Raw genomic sequence first — 17034 nt, forward strand, 5'->3', positions numbered from 1 at the left:
TTTTTGTACTATTACATTAGAATCAATTTGTCTGTTTTGAACTTTGATTGGGTCTCTTACCCTGAGTAATTTTGAAATATGCATGCATTGGTCATTTGGAAAATAATGATTTCTTGAGTTATGCAGATCTTCTAAATGTTGACATTTTTCTCTATGCAGTATCAAAAAATCATATTCCTTAGTATCACCACTGTCCCATCAGAGAAAGTACATGGTGGAGGCTGCAGATTTTATCATTGGTAACAAATGCTATCACAGTTGTTTTCCTTGAAATGATAGGCTCGCTTTATTCATTTTTGAGGAAATTTCTGTCAGATACTCAGGTATGAATAATCATAGTTTGTCAATATTTATTTCAAGTAAAAATGATATTCTGTGAGAGAAGCTGCTAGATCAGCTCACAGATCATAGTTTCATAAAAAACTTTTCCTTGAGACAACCATTGCACTTAGATATGCAGCAGAAATACATTATACCTACCCAAGGACCAATATTTAATAAAATTAATACTTTTTATACAATGACTGCTAGTGTAGCTTGGTGCCACTGCCTTGATTCATGCCAAGGCACCTGCAGTTTTAACCACCATCGGTTTTGTGCAAATGTCAACTGACTGAGAAAGGCAAATAATGGTTCAGTGTTATTCTGAGAATAGGTTTGACCTCCTGAACCCCTGAAAATCTCAGGTTCCCCAGGATTCCATGGACCACACTTTGAGAATCTCTGGTCTAATGTGTGCCCAGAGTTTGGATACTTAAAATATTTTCTACTAAATTAAAAACAAACTAGAGTTCAGAGAGTCCTGGTGTCACTCAACAAAGGGCAGAGCTGGGATTTGAAGCTCCAGAGTTGGGATCTGACCTCCACTTCTTCACATTGCACCCTTTGGCTGCCCACCAATGAATAACTGAGAAGTCTTCTCAAGGTAGAAGAAGATAATCTTTCTGGATAGGAGGAAAATCAGTTGGGAATGCTATATATATATATATATTTTTTTTTTTTTCTTGTTGTAGCCTTTTTTTTTCTCTTTTTCTTCTCTCCAGGATCTTGCTGAACTTATTAGTTCTAATAATTGTGTAGGATCTCAGATTTCCTAGTTGATATCTTTAAATAATGATAGATTTATTTCTTCCTGTGTAATCTTTTTTTTTTTTAATATTTAGTTTTTGGCTGCGTCGGGTCTTAGTTGTGGTGCATGGGCTCTTCTTTGCAGTGCGTGGGCTTCTCTCTAGCTGTGGTATGTGGGCTCTGTAGTTGCGGCACGTGGGCTTAGTAATTGCGGTGCACGGGCTTAGTTGTTCTGTGGCATGTGGGATCTTAGTTCCCCGACCAGGGATCGAACCAGCATCCCCTGCATTGCAAGATGGATTCTTAACCACTGGACCACCAGGGAAGTCCCACTTCCTGTGTAATCTTTACATTTCATTTTCTTGCCTTAGTGTGTGGTCTAGTCTTCACTGCAGTGTTGTTTAGAAGCACTAAGAACTTGAATCTTCAGTCTTCTTACTGATTAGAGAATGCTTCCAAAGTTTCATAAATAGGTTGTCTCTGTTTATAACTGAGATTGGTCCTCAATTTTCTTCTCTTTTCTTTTCTTTTTGGGTTCTCCTGTCCTTTTAAAAAAACATTTAGGCTGTATCAGCTTCAAGTGAGCAGGAGAGCTTTCTCTTTATGAGCTAAACATTTTTGTGTGAGGTGGGACTTAACTGTTTCTTCAAGGTTTTGTAAACCTCACCTGGAATACAGCATTTGGTGGTTTTAATGTTTTTTTTTTTTTTTTGCATGAGTAGATGTTTGACTGCCTGTGTAATTTATTTAATGGGCATAGGAAATACACAATTTATCTATCTTACCCAGCTGTGGGAATTTTTTTCCAGATTTTTTTTTTAACTGATCTCCATGATGTTTGTGATTACTTCCTTTCTTTCACTCCATGTATTGCTTGTGTCTTTTCCTTCTTCTGTGACCTATTTCAGAGGTTTGTCTATATCTAGTATTTTGTAAGAAATCAAATTTTGGTTTTGTTTTTCTTCTCTATTGCATTTTCTCTTTTATTTTTGTGGTCTTCCTTCTTGTCTTGATTACGCTTGTTATTTTCCACCTTCTTTAGTTAGGTGCTTTGTCCTTGGTTTTTGGTGTGTGTTTTCTAATAGATGCATTTACGGCTACATATTTATCTGTAAGTCTCTCTCCCAAGGGTTTTTTTTTTTTGGCTGCGTCGGGTCTTCATTGCTGCACACGGGCTTTCTCTAGTTGTGACGAGTGGGGGCTACTCTTCGTTGCAGTGCACAGGCTTCTCATTTCGGTGGCTTCTCTTGTGTAGCATGGGCTCTAGGCGCACAGGCTTCCATAGTTGTGGCACACAGGCTCTAGAGCGCAGGCTCAGTAGTTGTGGCACGCGGGCTTAGTTGCTCCACAGCATGTGGGATCCTCCTGGACCAGGGATCGAACCCGTGTCCCCTGCATTGGCAGGCGGATTCTTAACCACTGCGCCACCAGGGAAGTCCCTCTCTCCCAAATTTTGAAGGCAGTACCTTTGTTTTCATTCAGTTCTTTTGCTTTATCTTGTAGTTTTTTATATATTCTGGATACTAGCCTTTGATTATGCATATATGTCACAGATACTTTCTTCTACTCCTTGGCTTGCCTAGGAAAGCAAGGGAAATTCCCTTTATGTTGGCTTTTGAACAGAAGTTCTTGATTTGGGTATGGTCAGATTGACCAGCCTTTTCATTTATAGTTAGTCTTTCCCTACTCTGAGGGTATAAAAATATTCTTATAGTCTTCTCTGAAGATTTACTACTTTACATATTCCATCTAAGTTTATAATCTCTCTAGAGTTTTGTTTTTTTTCTTCTTCTGCTTTGGTTTAGTATGAGAGGAGGCCAGTTAATTGCAGTTATCCTTGTATGAATATGCAGTTTACCTAATATAACTGAAAAGACTGTTTACTTCTCAACTCTTTATATTGCTATTCTGTTATAAATCCAGTGCCCATCAAGTTCTAAATGTGGTGTTCTGTTTCCAGATTATGGATTCTGTCCTTGTTTCCTGGGGAATACCCAACTAGATCATGTTTTGTCATGGTTTGTCATTATCTCTTGGATTTGACTTTTTAATACTCAATTTAGGAGTTTTGCATCTATCTTTATAGCTGAAATGAACTTTTCATTTTCTTTTCTAGTTTTGCTTGTACCTAGTTTTGATTTCAAAATTACTAAAGTCTTCATAAAATGAATTAGGAAGTATTTCCTCTGTTTCTGTCCTGTTGAAGAGTTTGTGTAAGAGCTGCCATTGAAAGTTTGCTAGAACTCACCTGTGAAAGTTTACTCTGGGGGAATATTAACCACAATATCAGTCTCTGTAGGATGATTTTTTAAAGCTTTTTATGTCTTTTTTTTTTTTTTTTTTTTTTTGGCTGCTTTGGGTCTGCGTTGCTGCATGCTGGCTTTCTCTAGTTGCGGTGAGCAGGAGCTACTCTTCATTGCGGTGTGTGGGCTTCTCATTGTGGTGGCTTCTCTTGTTGCAGAGCACGGGCTCTAGGCACGTGGGCTTCAGTAGTTGCGGCATGCGGGCTCAAGAGCACAGGGTCAGTAGTTGGGGCACGCGGGCTTAGTTGCTTCGCGGCTTGTAGGATCTTCCAGGGCCAGGGATAGAACCCGTGTCCCCTGCGTTGGCAGGTGGATTCTTAACCACTGAGCCACCAGGGAAGTCCTGCTTTTTATGTCTTGAAGAAAGCTTTGGTGTTACTTTTCTAGGGAGTTATTCATCTTATCCATATTTTCAAATATGTTGGCATAAAGTTGTTAATATTTTCATCTTATTAGTTTTTATATCATTAGTTATATCTTTTTTACTCATACTTATTAGTGCCTTCTCTTTTTGATCAGTCTCTCCTAGACATGTATGTCATTTTTTAGGGCACACTGGACCAGTCCTTTTGTGCACTTGATTCTTGTTTGTCAGGAGTAGGAGAAGTTCCAGATTTTTTTTAAATTTATTTATTTTATTTTATTTATTTTTGGCTGCACTGGGTCTTTTTTGCTGTGCGTGGGTTTTCTCTAGTTGCGGCAGGCGGGGGGCTACTCTTCGTTGCAGTGTGTGGGCCTCTCATTGCAGTGGCTTCTCTTGTTGCGGAGCACGGGCTCTAGTCGCGCGGGCTTCAGTAGTTTTGGCTCACGGGCTCAGTGACTGTGGCTCGCGGGCTCTAGAGTGCAGGCTCAGTAGTTGTGGCACACGGGCTTAGTTGCTCTGTGGCATGTGGGATCTTCCCGGACCAGGGCTTGAACCCCTGTCCCCTGCATTGGCAGGTGGATTCCCAACCACTGCACTACCAAAGAAGCCCCACTACTACTGTCTTAATTCTTGGTGATTTCAAAAGATAGTTAAATGGGACTTCCAGTAGCCTGACACTTCTGTTCCTTGATTATCTTTCTTACAATGACATGATCTCAGCTACTCAATCCTATGGTCATAGGTTAGACCTTGGCATTACCAGTCATGCAGCCGACCTGTAATCTCAAATTCAGAGTTCACCTGCTGCCCCCTGCCCTTCACTCGCTCCGTCATTACCCTCCTCCTGCCATCACTGAACCCATTAAGATATACAGTCACTGCTGCTGCTCTCAGTTCACTGTTCCTTACCCTCTTGAACTCCTGTTTTCTTCCCCAGCCAGTTTAAGTTTCCCTGGTCAATCATTGTAATTACTTTCTGCATATACCCTTGTCTCCCTTGCCCCCTCTTGCTTTATTCCCCTCTCCTATTTTTTATTTTAATAAAACTGTAACCCTGATTAAATCTGATTCTTCACCTCTTTACTTAGGTAGCTGAATGTGGCTCTAGGGAAGCACTGATTGGGCCTCACTGGAAGCGCATGACCTCATCTCTCAAGTGCATCCTTTTGCTGCTCAGTGGTCTCACCTCAGTGCCCTTGTCCAGTCCCTCTCCAGTCCAGTTCCTTACCAGCTCTCCTTAAGGATGGGGTGGCTCCATCTCAGACCCACAACTCTTCCTCCTAGGGCCTACTCTCAGTTGATTTCCATACTTGGTACTTTACTGAGAAAATTGAACTTCCACATGACTGTACTGGCTTATAAGTTTTTCTTGGTGAATTTAGGTGTGGTTTTTAAAATTATTTATGTTGCTTTGGTTATTTGGGGTTCTTGAATCAGTGAATTAGTGTATTTCATCAATTCTGGAATTTGCTTACCCTTTATCTCAAATATTGCCTCTACCTCATTCTTTTCTCTTCTGAGACTTAAGTGTAAAATCTTTTCACTTTGTCTTTTCTTTCTTAACACCTCTTCTGCATTTTCTGTCATTTTGCTCTCCATGCTGCCTTCTGGATAACTTCTTTTACCTATATTCCAGATTCCTTATATATCTTCATTTCTCTGTGAGCTGTTATTAAATGTGAGTTCTTAATTTTAGCAATTTTACCTTCTGGTTCTCCAAATTCTATTTGTTCCTTTACAGGTTTGCTGTCCCTTGAAATTTCCTGTTCCTTGCAGATCTTTTCAGGCTTATCTTTTATTTTTTTCAACAGAGTAAGCTTAATTTTATCATACAGGTTCAGTAATTCTGGCATCTTGAAGTCTTTGGTGGGTATTGGTCTATGTCCAATCAGGAAAAGAGAGAACACTGAGATGTTTCAAGCAGAGAAGGATTTAGTGAAGTATTTGACTGCAAAGGTGCTAGAAGGGTTCAGGGAGGAGAGCTGGCTGCCGGAGGCATGGCTGCTGATGCCCTGAGCTCTCCTTCAGCTATGGTTGCCTGCTTCTGCTCTTTCCCACTCCCTTTTAATTTCCCACCAGTGCTTCTTCCCTTTGGAGCAACCTAGGACGATTCCAGCTGGCAAGAAGTCTTGTATATGTAGTTTTCAGTCCTCTAACCCTCTGCAACAAAGGCAGAAAAGAACTGAATACCAACAGACAGAGTCTTCTCTTGGTTCTTGCTCCTAAAGTCGTGTTTGTCTTTGTGTGCCTGGTTATTTTTGGATACTGGCATTTCAGAATTACTTGGAATAATTCAAAGCCTTGAGTCTTTTCATCTGCTTGTCGGATCCCTGGGTGGCCTACCTGTCTGGGATATGAGATGACAAAATCAGTTGAATACCAGAAATTTCTTATGGCTCAGCCTGGTAGAAATTATGACCTTAGATTATCTGGAGACCTAGTTTTTCATTTTATTAATAATTATCAGTGCTACAGTTCATTCATCAATTTAACAGATATTTGAGCTCCTTCTTTGTGCTAGATGCTGGATTTAGTCAGTGAAGAGAAACCAATTTGGGGGGTGGTTATATACTTATGGAGGATTCAAATATAAGTCTCGTATACTGTTGGAAAGTGAAACGCTTTGTGGATAAATAGAGCAGGAAAGGGGAAACTGGGAGTACAGATGGGAAGATTACAGTTGTCACTGGAAAGGTGACATTTGAATGAAATGAGCCAGTAGGACATCAGCAGAAGAGGGGCCAATGCAGAGGCCCTGGAAAAGGCAGGGAAGGAGGCTGGCTGAGGCAGAGGGACTGAGGGTGGGTAGGTGAAAAGGAAAGAAGAGTAGATTGAGTAGGGCCTTGTCGGACCTTGTAGGGACCCTGGGTTCGAAAGTGAGCTGATGGGGAGAGTTCAAAGGAATGAAATGATCTGAATATTGTGTGAAGAGGCTTTCTCTGGCTGCTGTGTTGGTTGGAATGCATTTTCTTTCTAATTAAGTAAACAATTAATTGGGATTTCATTAACAAATGATCTCTACGTGTTTATATGTTAAGTTTATTCAAGAGTCTTTTAGCACCTACCATGAGCGTAGTAGCCTATAACCAAGTGAATAAAATGGTGGTTGCCTTCTAGGATCTGAAGCAAATAAAATTTTATTTACTATGTGTAACAGTTTACAAATAGCCATTCTTATGCAGCCTGATGTCTTATTTTGATGACCTGTATGTAATGATCAACCCAAGCAGTTAGCGTTAAGATCTTAAAATTATTCTCCATGTCACTTTTTAGTATAATTAACTAAATGCATCTGAGTTATAGCTCTCATCTCATTTTTTATTTCTTTCTCACCAAGAGAACTTTTTTTTTTTTTTTGGCTGCAGCATGTCGCTGGTGGGCTTTTAGTTCCCCGACCAGGGATTGAACCCAGGCCCTCAGCAGTGAGAGCATGGAGTCCTAACCACTGGACCGCCAGGGAATTCTCTCACCAAGAGAACTTGAAACACTTACATATATATGACATAGAATATGTATGTATTTTCATCTACCATGGAGCCACTTTGACTGCTATGGTTGTTTTTAATAAAGAGAGCTGCTCTGAGTCTTAAAGTACCATTTGTAAGTTTCCTGAGAAGTTTTTATATCTGCTCTAAGGTTTTTATCCCTGTCCTAGAGGAAGGCTGGGGACCATTCCTATGTGTTCCTCAGTTATACTTTTGACTTAGGAGTGTTTTGACAGTTCCTAGGTATAAATAAAGGAGAAGGAGAATTAGTGGGTAATTGAGTCCCTGACTAATCAGTCTGGTGCTTTAATAGAAATGTATGTGGGAGGAGGGAATACAGGGTTTCCCTTTCATTTCATTTATTTCCACATTTTGCTTTTAAATTGAATTTAATTAAAATGGGCTAACCAGATATCTGAGTCAGTTAACAGGTTGTAAGAAGAAATAAGCAGTTCAGACAAGCCTTTGCTGTTCTTGTTATAGTAGTTATTCATTCATTTGGATATTTTGCTATTTTACCTTTTATTGAGGAATGGACATAGAAAAACCACTGAGATATAAATGTACAGCTCAGTGAATTATCTCAAAAAAAGAAATACCCACCCTTCATATGTTAATGGTGGGAATGTAAAATGGCGCAGTCACTTTGTAAAACAGTTTGGCAGTTTCTCAAAAAGGTAAAGAGTTACCATATGACCCAACAATTCTACTTCTAGGTATATATCCAAGGGAATTAAACATGTCTACACAAAAATACATGCAAGTGTTCATAGCAGCATTGTTCATAATCAAAAAAATGGAAACAAGCCAAAGGTCCATCATCCAATGATGGATAAACAGAATGTGGTATATTCATACAATGGAATATCATTCGGCCTTAAAAAGGAATGAAGTACTGATACATGCTACAACATGAATAGACTTGAAAACATACTAAAAGAAGCGAGTCACAAAAGGCCACATGATTCTTTTTGCATTAAATATCCAGAATAGGCAAATCCATAGAGACAAAGCAAATCAGTGGTTGCCAGGGTGGGGGGATAGGGAGTGACTGCTAAGGGTATGAGATTTCTTTCTGAGGTGCTGAAAATATTCTGGAATTAGATAGTGGTGAAGACTGTACAACTCTGTGAATATATTAAAAAACCACTGAATTATACACTTTAAAAGGGTGAATTTTGTGGTATGTAAATTATACCTCAGCTGCTTTTTTTTTTTAAAAGGCAAACCAAACACATCCATGTGTGTTTAACTACCAAAGTTAACAGAATATAGACAGTAACCCCAGAAGACCCCCCACCCCCCTCCCGATCAATGACCCAAGTTATTCTTGGGGGGAAAAATAGCAGCTGTTTCTACTGCTACTGTTTGCTTCTCAGAAGAAGCCATTGTTTTAGACTAAGTATGAAGCATTATGCTCTCCGCGTTTAGCTAGGACCAGCAGGGAACTTTTTGTAAAATACCATTTAATCAAATGCTTCTTTGTGATTTCATGGTGCCAGTGTGACCTACCTTTCATAGCAGGTGGCTATGTACTCTTGCTTTTATTTATGTTTTAATAGAAATGAGTTTAAAGTTTTTAACTAATTTTTTTCACGTAACTTTTTTTTTTTTTGTACCACATGTATTATTAGCCTGATCTCTTTATCAGTAGTTTGGACTTAACTATTAAATATTTCTTATATTAATTTAAATATTTCTTATTTTAATGCTCTGCCTAATCATAGGCACCACTCCCCCACCCCCACCCCAACTCACCCTAGAGGTATGGTTTATTAAAACTATCTTTTGGGGGAGCCAGATTAGCATTAATAGTTCTTTAATTCTATGCATCATATATGATCTTAAATTTTAAAAGAAACTATGCCTAAATATTTTTATATGTTTTTAAATGTTTTAAACCCAGAATAAGGTCAGTGTTGATTTTTTTTTGCTTTTCAGCGATGTCTTGGCATTGCCAATTTTCAAGCAGGAAGATTCCAGCCTTCCATTGGATGACGAAACCAAACACCCGCCCTTCCAGTATGTGATGTGTGCAGCAACGTCACCAGCCGTGAAGCTGCACGACGAAACGCTCACGTACTTGAACCAAGGTTGGTACGGCTGCATCACACTTTAAGAGTTCACAAAAATCTGAAATAGTGTTTTGGCATTGCAGCCTAGATTAATGGTAATAATTGAAAATTAGATTCTTTTTCTCAATTTTTACAACTTTAGTTGTAAAATTGTAGGAATTTTAGTGTGAGCCAACAAAGCAATCGTTTGTGGAAACTTATTTGCACAAAGAGGGTCTGTGGAACAAGATTTATTACAGGATTTCTTTAGACAAAATCCAAAGGAGGAGCAGGTAAGAAAGGATGTCAGTTATTTTTAGGAACATGGTTTCAGTGTGGAACTTGAGAATGAATCAGAAGTCCAGCTAGCAAGGGACTTGGTCTCAGGAATGAAGCAGGTTTGTGCTGATAATAGACTGCAGCAAGGTGGAGTCTGTGGCTAAAGTAAACTGCGTCAAATCTTGTCTACACTTAATGAGAACACGATGTTAACGGTGATATGAAAGCGAGAGTGGGCAGAATGGAAAATAGAGATGTGAGGGTAGGATATACAGTTGGAAAGAGTAAAGGATTTTTTTTGAGGTGCTCTCAGCAGTTTGGGCGCTGGCCAATGTGACTTACCAATATAAACAAAAGTACTTAGTTATGCAGGAATTCATTTGTTGGAGACCTATACTGAAATCATGTTGGACTCTTATTTTTAAAAAGAATTGAACGTTTTTATTGTTATAAAAATAGTACATACTTCGTAGAAAAATTGGGGAATATGTCAGGGATAAAGCTGAAAATGGACTTCAGTTACATCCCCCTCAGGAGAACCAGTTAACATCCTAGGTGTGTTTCCTTGTCTGTATATCTATTTTATTTCAACAAAATGGGAATTAACATCTATTCACTTAAGAGTATATTCTGATTATTTTTCTGTCATTAAATAGACTCTTTAATTCCTCAAACTTTTGGAAGGAACTATAGATTTTAGACTACTTACTAGTGATTATTCCGAAATGTGGAAGAATAGCTTCTAACTTTTCGTTTAACATATTAATTTAGAATTTATGAGGTTTTACTTCAGGTAATTCTAATCTGTAGCCTATGGCAACACTCTAATTTTGGTGTTAATATTATTTTAGGATTTGTTTAGGTAGGCATTCAATTTGAGACTTAAGGTTCTTTCAAATATGAAACTTAAGAGTCTCTATGGTAATCTGTTTTAGCTATAAAAATATCAGAAGAAACAGTGTAGAGGCAAGGCTACAATATTCAGTGTAGCTTTATTTCTAATGACAAAAAAAGGAAATAACCAGAATTTCTCTTATTTAGGGAATAGTTGAATAAGTTATATGTATACCATGGGATGAATGAGCACGTGCACATACACCCGTCTATTTAAAGAACGTTGGATATGTCTGTCTGTTGGCCTGGGGGAATATCCATAACTTATCACTGTTATTGTTAAACTGGATAAAGACATCTCACATTGATAAAAATTGCAGTCCACCATCTATAGTGATAATGTATTAGACCTACATTCACAGAGTGCTGACTGTGTATGAAGCAGTGTACTAAATACTATACATATGTTGTCTCATTTCCCACAGTAACCTGAGGAGAAGTGTTATTGATCCATTACAGATTTTAAAAACAGAAGCTTAGAGCAGTTGATAGACTTGCTCAATGTCAGTTTGGTCAAGCTTAAATTTTAAAAAAATAGTTATTGAATATCTACAGTAGTGTGCACAAGTCTTTTTTTTTTTTTTTTTTTTTTTTCCTACATCGCCCAGCATGCGGAATCTTAGTTCCCCAACCAGGAATCTAACCTGGGGCTCCTGCAGTGGAAGCATGGACCCCTAACCTCTGGACCACCAGGGAATTCCCCACAAGTCTTAAGTGTACAGCTCAATGAATTTTTACACAGATCATTCCCTTGAAAATACTGCCTATGTCCAGTATTTCCAGTACCCTGGCAGGCTCCCTTGTATCCCCCTCCCAGCTGACACCCCACATTCATGGTGATCAGTATAATAAGTGCAAGTGATTTTCTGGCATGTGACTATGCTCCCTGCAGTATTAATGGTGAGTATGTTTTTGGTTGTAGAATTGTGTTAATTTACCTCTTAATTTCTCCCAGCCTTTTAAGGAAAAAAAAGTGGAAAAGTGAACTGCATATGCAGGCTGCATTTTTGAAAACATATATTTGAATAATCATTAAAAATGCATTTGAGTAACCATAAAGAAATTCTACTTTTATACACTTTTTAAAAAGAAATTATAATACTTTAAACTTACATGAATATCAGACAGTTCTTTCACAGGTTTCTCTCCTAGCATTTATCTCCTAGCATTATATTTTGACAAAAGGTTCTGAACCCAAGATTTTTTGTGAATCCCCTAAATCATTTTCAAATTTTTAATGAATGTATATTTTTCTAAAGAGAGGATCCATAGCTTTTCCTAGATTCAGGCTAAGTTTGAACCTGATTGAGATGTTGCTTGAGTGTCTTTCACCCCACCTCTTTTAAACTGATAAGTTAACAAAGGTCCGGACTTATTAGCAAAGTGTCTTTTTTTTTTTAATTGAAGTATAGTTGATTTACAATATTGTGCCAGTCTCTGCTGTACAGCAAAGTGACTCAGTTATACACATATATACATTCTTTTTATCATACTCTTTTCCATTATAATTTATCCCAAGAGATTGGATATAGTTCTCTGTGCTATACAGTAGGACTTTCTTGTTTATCCATTCTAAATGTCATCGTTTGCATCTACCAACCCCAGACTCCAAGTCCATCCCTCTCCCTCCCCCTCTCCCCCCTTGGCAACCACAAATCTGATTTCTGTGAGTCTGTTTCTGTTTTGTAGATAAGTTCATTTGTGCCATATTTTAGATTCCACATATAAGTGATATCATATTTGTCTTTCTCTTTCTGACGTACTTCACTTAGTATGATAATCTCTAGTTGCATCCATGTAGCTGCCAATGGCATTATTTTGTTCTTTTTTATGACTGAGTAGTATTCCATTTTATATATTTACCACATCTTCTTTATCCATTCATCTGTTGGTGGACATTTAGGTTGTTTCCACGTCTTGGCTATTATGAATAGTGCTGCTATGAACATAGGGGTGCCTTATCTTTTTGAATTATCGTTTTGTCTGGATATATGCCCAGGAGTGGGATTGCTGGATCATATGGTAATTCTATTTTTAGTTTTCTGATGAACCTCCATACTGTTTTCCATAGTGGCTGCACCAGCTTACATTCCCACCAAAAGTGTAGGAGGGTTTCCTTTTCTTCACACCCTCTCCAACATTTGTTGTTTGTAGACTTTTTAATGATGGCCATTCTGACCTGTGTGAGGTGACACCTGATGGTAGTTTTGATTTGCATTTCTCTAATAATTAGTGACATTGAGCATCTTTTCATGTGCCTACTGGTCATCTGTATGTCTTCTTTGGAGAAATGTCTGTTAAGGTCTTATGCCCATTTTTCGATTGGGTTGTTTGTTTTTTTGCTGTAGAGTTGTATGAGCTGTTTGTGTATTTTGGAGATTCAGCCCTTGTGGCATCACATCATTTGCAGATATTTTCTCCTGTTCCATAGATTGTGGTTTTGTTTTTTGTTTTTGTTTTTTTTAAATAGTTTCCTTTGCTATGCAGAGTCTTGTAAGCTTGATTAGATCCCATTTTTTTATTTTTGTTTTTATTTCTATTGCTTTGGGAGACTGACCTAAGAAAACATTGGTACAATTTATGTCAGAGAATGTTTTGCGTATACTGTCTTCTAGGAGTTTTATGGTGTCATATGTTTAAGTCTTTAAACCATTTTGAGTTTATTTTTGTGCATGGTGTGAGGGTGTTTTCGAACTTCATTGATTTACATGCAGCTGTCCAACTTGCCCAGCACCACTTGCTGAAGAGACTGTCTTTTTCCCATTTTATATTCTTGCCTCCTTTGTCGAAGATTAATTGGCCATAGGTGTGTGGATTTATTTCTGGGCTCTCTATTCTATTCCATTGATCCATATGTCTGTATTTGTACCAATTCCATATTGTTTTGATTACTGTAGCTTTGTAGTATTGTCTGAAGTCTGGGAGAGTTATGCCTCCTGCTTTTTTTTTTTTTCCCCCTCAGGATTGCTTTGGCAATTCTGGGTCTTTTATGGTTCCATACAAATTTTTGGATTATTTGTTCTAGCTCTGTGAAAAATGTCATGGGTAATTTGATAGGGATTACATTCAATCTATAGATTGCTTTGGGTAGTATGGTCATTTTAACAATATTAATTCTTCCAATCCAAGAACATGGGATATAATTTCCTTTATTACTGTTTTATAGTTCTCATTGTATAAGTCTTTCACCTCCTTGGTCAAATTTATTCCTAGGTTGTTTTTTTTTTGGGTGCAATTTTAAAAAGTACTGTTTTTTTACTTTCCTTTCTGGTATTTCATTGTTAGTGTAAAGAAACGTAACTGATTTCTGAATGTTACTCTTGTATCCAGCTACTTTGCTGTATTCATTTATTAGATCTGGTAGTTTTTGTGTGGAGTCCTTAGGGTTCTCTGCATAGTATCATGTCATCTGCATATAGTGACAGTTTTACCTCTTCCCTTCCAATTTGGATACCTTTTATTTCGTTTTCTTGTCTGAATCCTATGGCTAGGACTTGCAATACTATGCTGAATAGAAGTGGTGAGAGTGGGTATCCTTGTGCCGTCTTTTGATTGGAGCATTCAGTCCATTGACATATGTCTTTATTGCCATTTTAAACCTGGTTTTCCAGTTGATTCTTTTGTTTCTTCTTTGTTCCTTTCTTTTTGTTTTTGTTTTTCTTTTTGTGGTTTGATGATTTCCTTTTATTTTATGCTTGTGTTTTCTTCTTTTTGGTTTCTGTGAATCTTTTGTATGGTTTTGATTTGTGGTTACCCTGTTTTTCAAGTATGTTAACCCCTTCCTATATCTGCTTGCTTTAGGCTGTTAGTCATATAGGCTCAAACGCATTCCATTAAAAAAAAAAAGGAATCTGTATTTTCTTACTCTCCTGTCCCACATTTTATGATTTTGATGTAGTAATCTTTATGTTTATCCTCCTGCTGTTCTGTGAGTTTATCATCACTTTCACAAATAGGTTTTTCTTTTTGATCCTGGCTAATTTAAGTGATTTAGTTTCCAGTTGTGATTTCCTCTTTCTTATATCTTCTGGTTTCTTTTCTATTTAGAGAAGGCCTTTCAATATTTCTTTTAGGATAGGTTTAGCATTGCTGTATTCGTTTAGCTTTTGCTTATCTGAGACATTCTGATATCTCTTTCTATTCTAAATGATAATATTGCTGGGTAGAGTATTCGAGGTTGCAGATTTTTCCCTTTCAAGACTTTGTATATATTTTACCACTCCCTCTGGCCTACAGTGTTTCTGTAGAGAAATCAGCTGATAACTTTATGGGGGTTCCCTTGTAATTAAGTTTTTCTCTTGCTGCCTTTAGAATCCTCTTTTTATCTTTAACTTTGCCATTTTTATTATAATATGTCTTGATGTAGGTCTGTTGGAGTTCATCTTGTTTGGGACCCTCCATGCTTCCTATATCTGTATATCTGTTTCCTTCTTTAGGTTTGGGAAGTTTTCAGCCATCATTTCTTCAAATACATTTTCAATCCCCTTTTCTTTTTCTTCTCTTTCTGGAATCCCTATTATGCATAGGTTGGCACACTTTATATTATCCCATAGGTCTCTTATATTGCTTTCCTTTTTTTTCATTTGGCTGACTGCTGTTTTGCTTGGGTAATTTCCATTATTCTATCTTCCAGATCGCTTATTCTTTCTCCTGCGTTATTCATTCTGCTATTCATTGCCTTTAGCTCAGCTTTTGTCTTAGCAAATGAATTTTCTAATTTTTCTTGGTTCCTCCTTATAGTTTGTAGTTGCTTTTTACAGTAATGTGCATTTCTGTTAGTATCCTTTCTTGATTCCTTCAGTATTTTCATCATCTCCTTTTTGAACTTGGTGTCTGTTAGACTGAAGAGGTCTGTTTCATTGTTTGTTCTTTCAGGGGAATTCTCTTGGTCTTTTAACTGGGAGTGGTTCCTCTGCTTCTTCATTTTACTTGTGTTTCTCTTAACTCTGAGTTCAGGAGAAACGATTATCTACTCTAGTCTTGGAGGACTATTTATATGTGGGAGCATCCCTGTGTAGCTTGTGTGGGCTTAATTTTTTTTTTGGCACGAGGGCTGTTTTTGGTTTGGTTGCTTGCCATCTCTTTCCCCTATGTGTGCTGGCCGTTATCCCCTTGATAGGGGGTGTGCAGATGTGCAACCTGCACACACTCCCCAGAAGGCGGGGCTAGCGGTTGGCTCCCAGTTGCGGGACCCTCAGCAGCAGTGGCAGGTCACGCACGCTCCTGGGTAGGCATGGACAGCGTTTGGTGCTCAGTTGCAGGATGCTCTGCGGCGGCAGTGATCCGTGTCCGCCTCTGGATTCTGAGATGGCAGTGGCATCTTGCATCTGCCCCCGGAGCTCGTGTAGGTGGTGCCCTGCTGCCTGAGAGTGGGCACGGAGAAAGAAGCTTCTGTGGCGGCCCACCCCTCTCCTTGCATGCCCCCCACAGTGGTGCCTTGCCTCTCTGGCAGGCCTAGGCTTCTTCCTGGACTCCCTCGGTTGTAGCTCACCACACCCTAGCCCCCTCAGGCCGTCTCCACACAGTCAACCCCAGTCCTCTCCTCCGGGTCTGACCTCCAAAGCCTGAGCCTCAGCACCCAGCCCCTGCCCGACCCAGCGGACAAGCGTCTCAGGCTGGGGAGTGCTGCTCTGCGGCACCAGCCATCTATGCAGGCCTCTCTCCACTTTGCCCTGCGCAGACCGGTTGCTGTGCTCCCCTCCAAGGCTCCGAACCTCCCCCTCTGTCCCAGCTGATCTCCCAGGCAGTGAGGGGACTTCCCAGGTTGCAGGAACCTTTCTTCTTTCACAGCTCCCTCCCAGGGGCATAGGTCCTGTCCCGATTCATTTCTCTCTCTTTCTGTTTCTTTTCTTTTTTTTTTTTTTTTTTGGCCCTACCCAGTTATGTGGAGATTTTCTTGCCCTTTTGGAAGTCTGAGTTTTTCTGCCAGCGTCCAGTAGATGTTCTGTGAGAAGCAGTCCGCATGTAGATTTTTTTTTTTTTTAACATCTTTATTAGAGTATAATTGCTTTACAATGGTGTGTCAGTTTCTGCTTTGTAACAAAGTGAATCAGTTATACATATACATATGTCCCCATATCTCTTCCCTCTTGCATCTCCCTCCCTCCCACCCTCCCTATCCCACCCCTCTAGGTGGTCACAAAGCACCGAGCTGATCTCCCTGTGCTATGCGGCTGCTTCCCACTAGCTAGCTATCTTACGTTTGGTAGTGTATGTATGTCCATGCCACTCTCTCACTTTGTCCCAGCTTACCCTTCCCCCTCCCCATGTCCTCAAGTCCATTCTCTAGTAGGTCTGCATCTTTATTCCCGTCTTGCCCCTAGGTTCTTCTGACCATTTTCTTTTTTTTTTTTTTTTTAGATTCCATATATATGTGTTAGCATACGGTATTTGTCTTTCTCTTTCTGACTTACTTCATTCTGTAGGACAGTCTCTAGGTTGTAGATGTATCTTTGATGTATTTGTGGGAGAAGGTGAGCTCCACATCCTACTCCTCTGCCATCTTGATCCGATCCCCCAGCAGAGTATCTTAAGTTGATCAGACTCACTTTTCAAAAGGAAACATTCTAAGTAGTGCATGTACAGTT

At 39.0% G+C, this 17034-nt stretch overlaps 1 protein-coding gene and 1 long non-coding RNA gene across 4 annotated transcripts in view; one reads left to right on the forward strand and one right to left on the reverse strand.

The window, feature by feature from the left end:
- UBP1 (upstream binding protein 1) overlaps positions 1-17034 on the forward strand; it is a 67291-nt gene that overhangs the window by 7638 nt on the left and 42619 nt on the right. For all 3 annotated transcript variants that reach the window (XR_014232888.1, XR_014232889.1, XM_082348560.1), the window contains one exon: positions 9162-9313. Coding sequence is in view for 1 of the 3 variants with exons in the window: in XM_082348560.1 (XP_082204686.1) it covers positions 9162-9313 (152 nt within the window). In the remaining 2 variants the exon portion in view is untranslated. The remainder of the gene's footprint in view (positions 1-9161; positions 9314-17034) is intronic.
- The window catches only part of LOC309608568, a 170739-nt gene continuing 168575 nt past the window's right edge, over positions 14871-17034 (reverse strand). Inside the window, exon 2 of the long non-coding RNA XR_014232976.1 lies at positions 14871-16787. This is a non-coding gene — a long non-coding RNA (uncharacterized lncRNA). The remainder of the gene's footprint in view (positions 16788-17034) is intronic.

Source organism: Balaenoptera borealis (assembly GCF_965194805.1).
Source record: "Balaenoptera borealis genome assembly, chromosome: 12".
Lineage (NCBI taxonomy): Eukaryota > Metazoa > Chordata > Mammalia > Artiodactyla > Balaenopteridae > Balaenoptera > Balaenoptera borealis.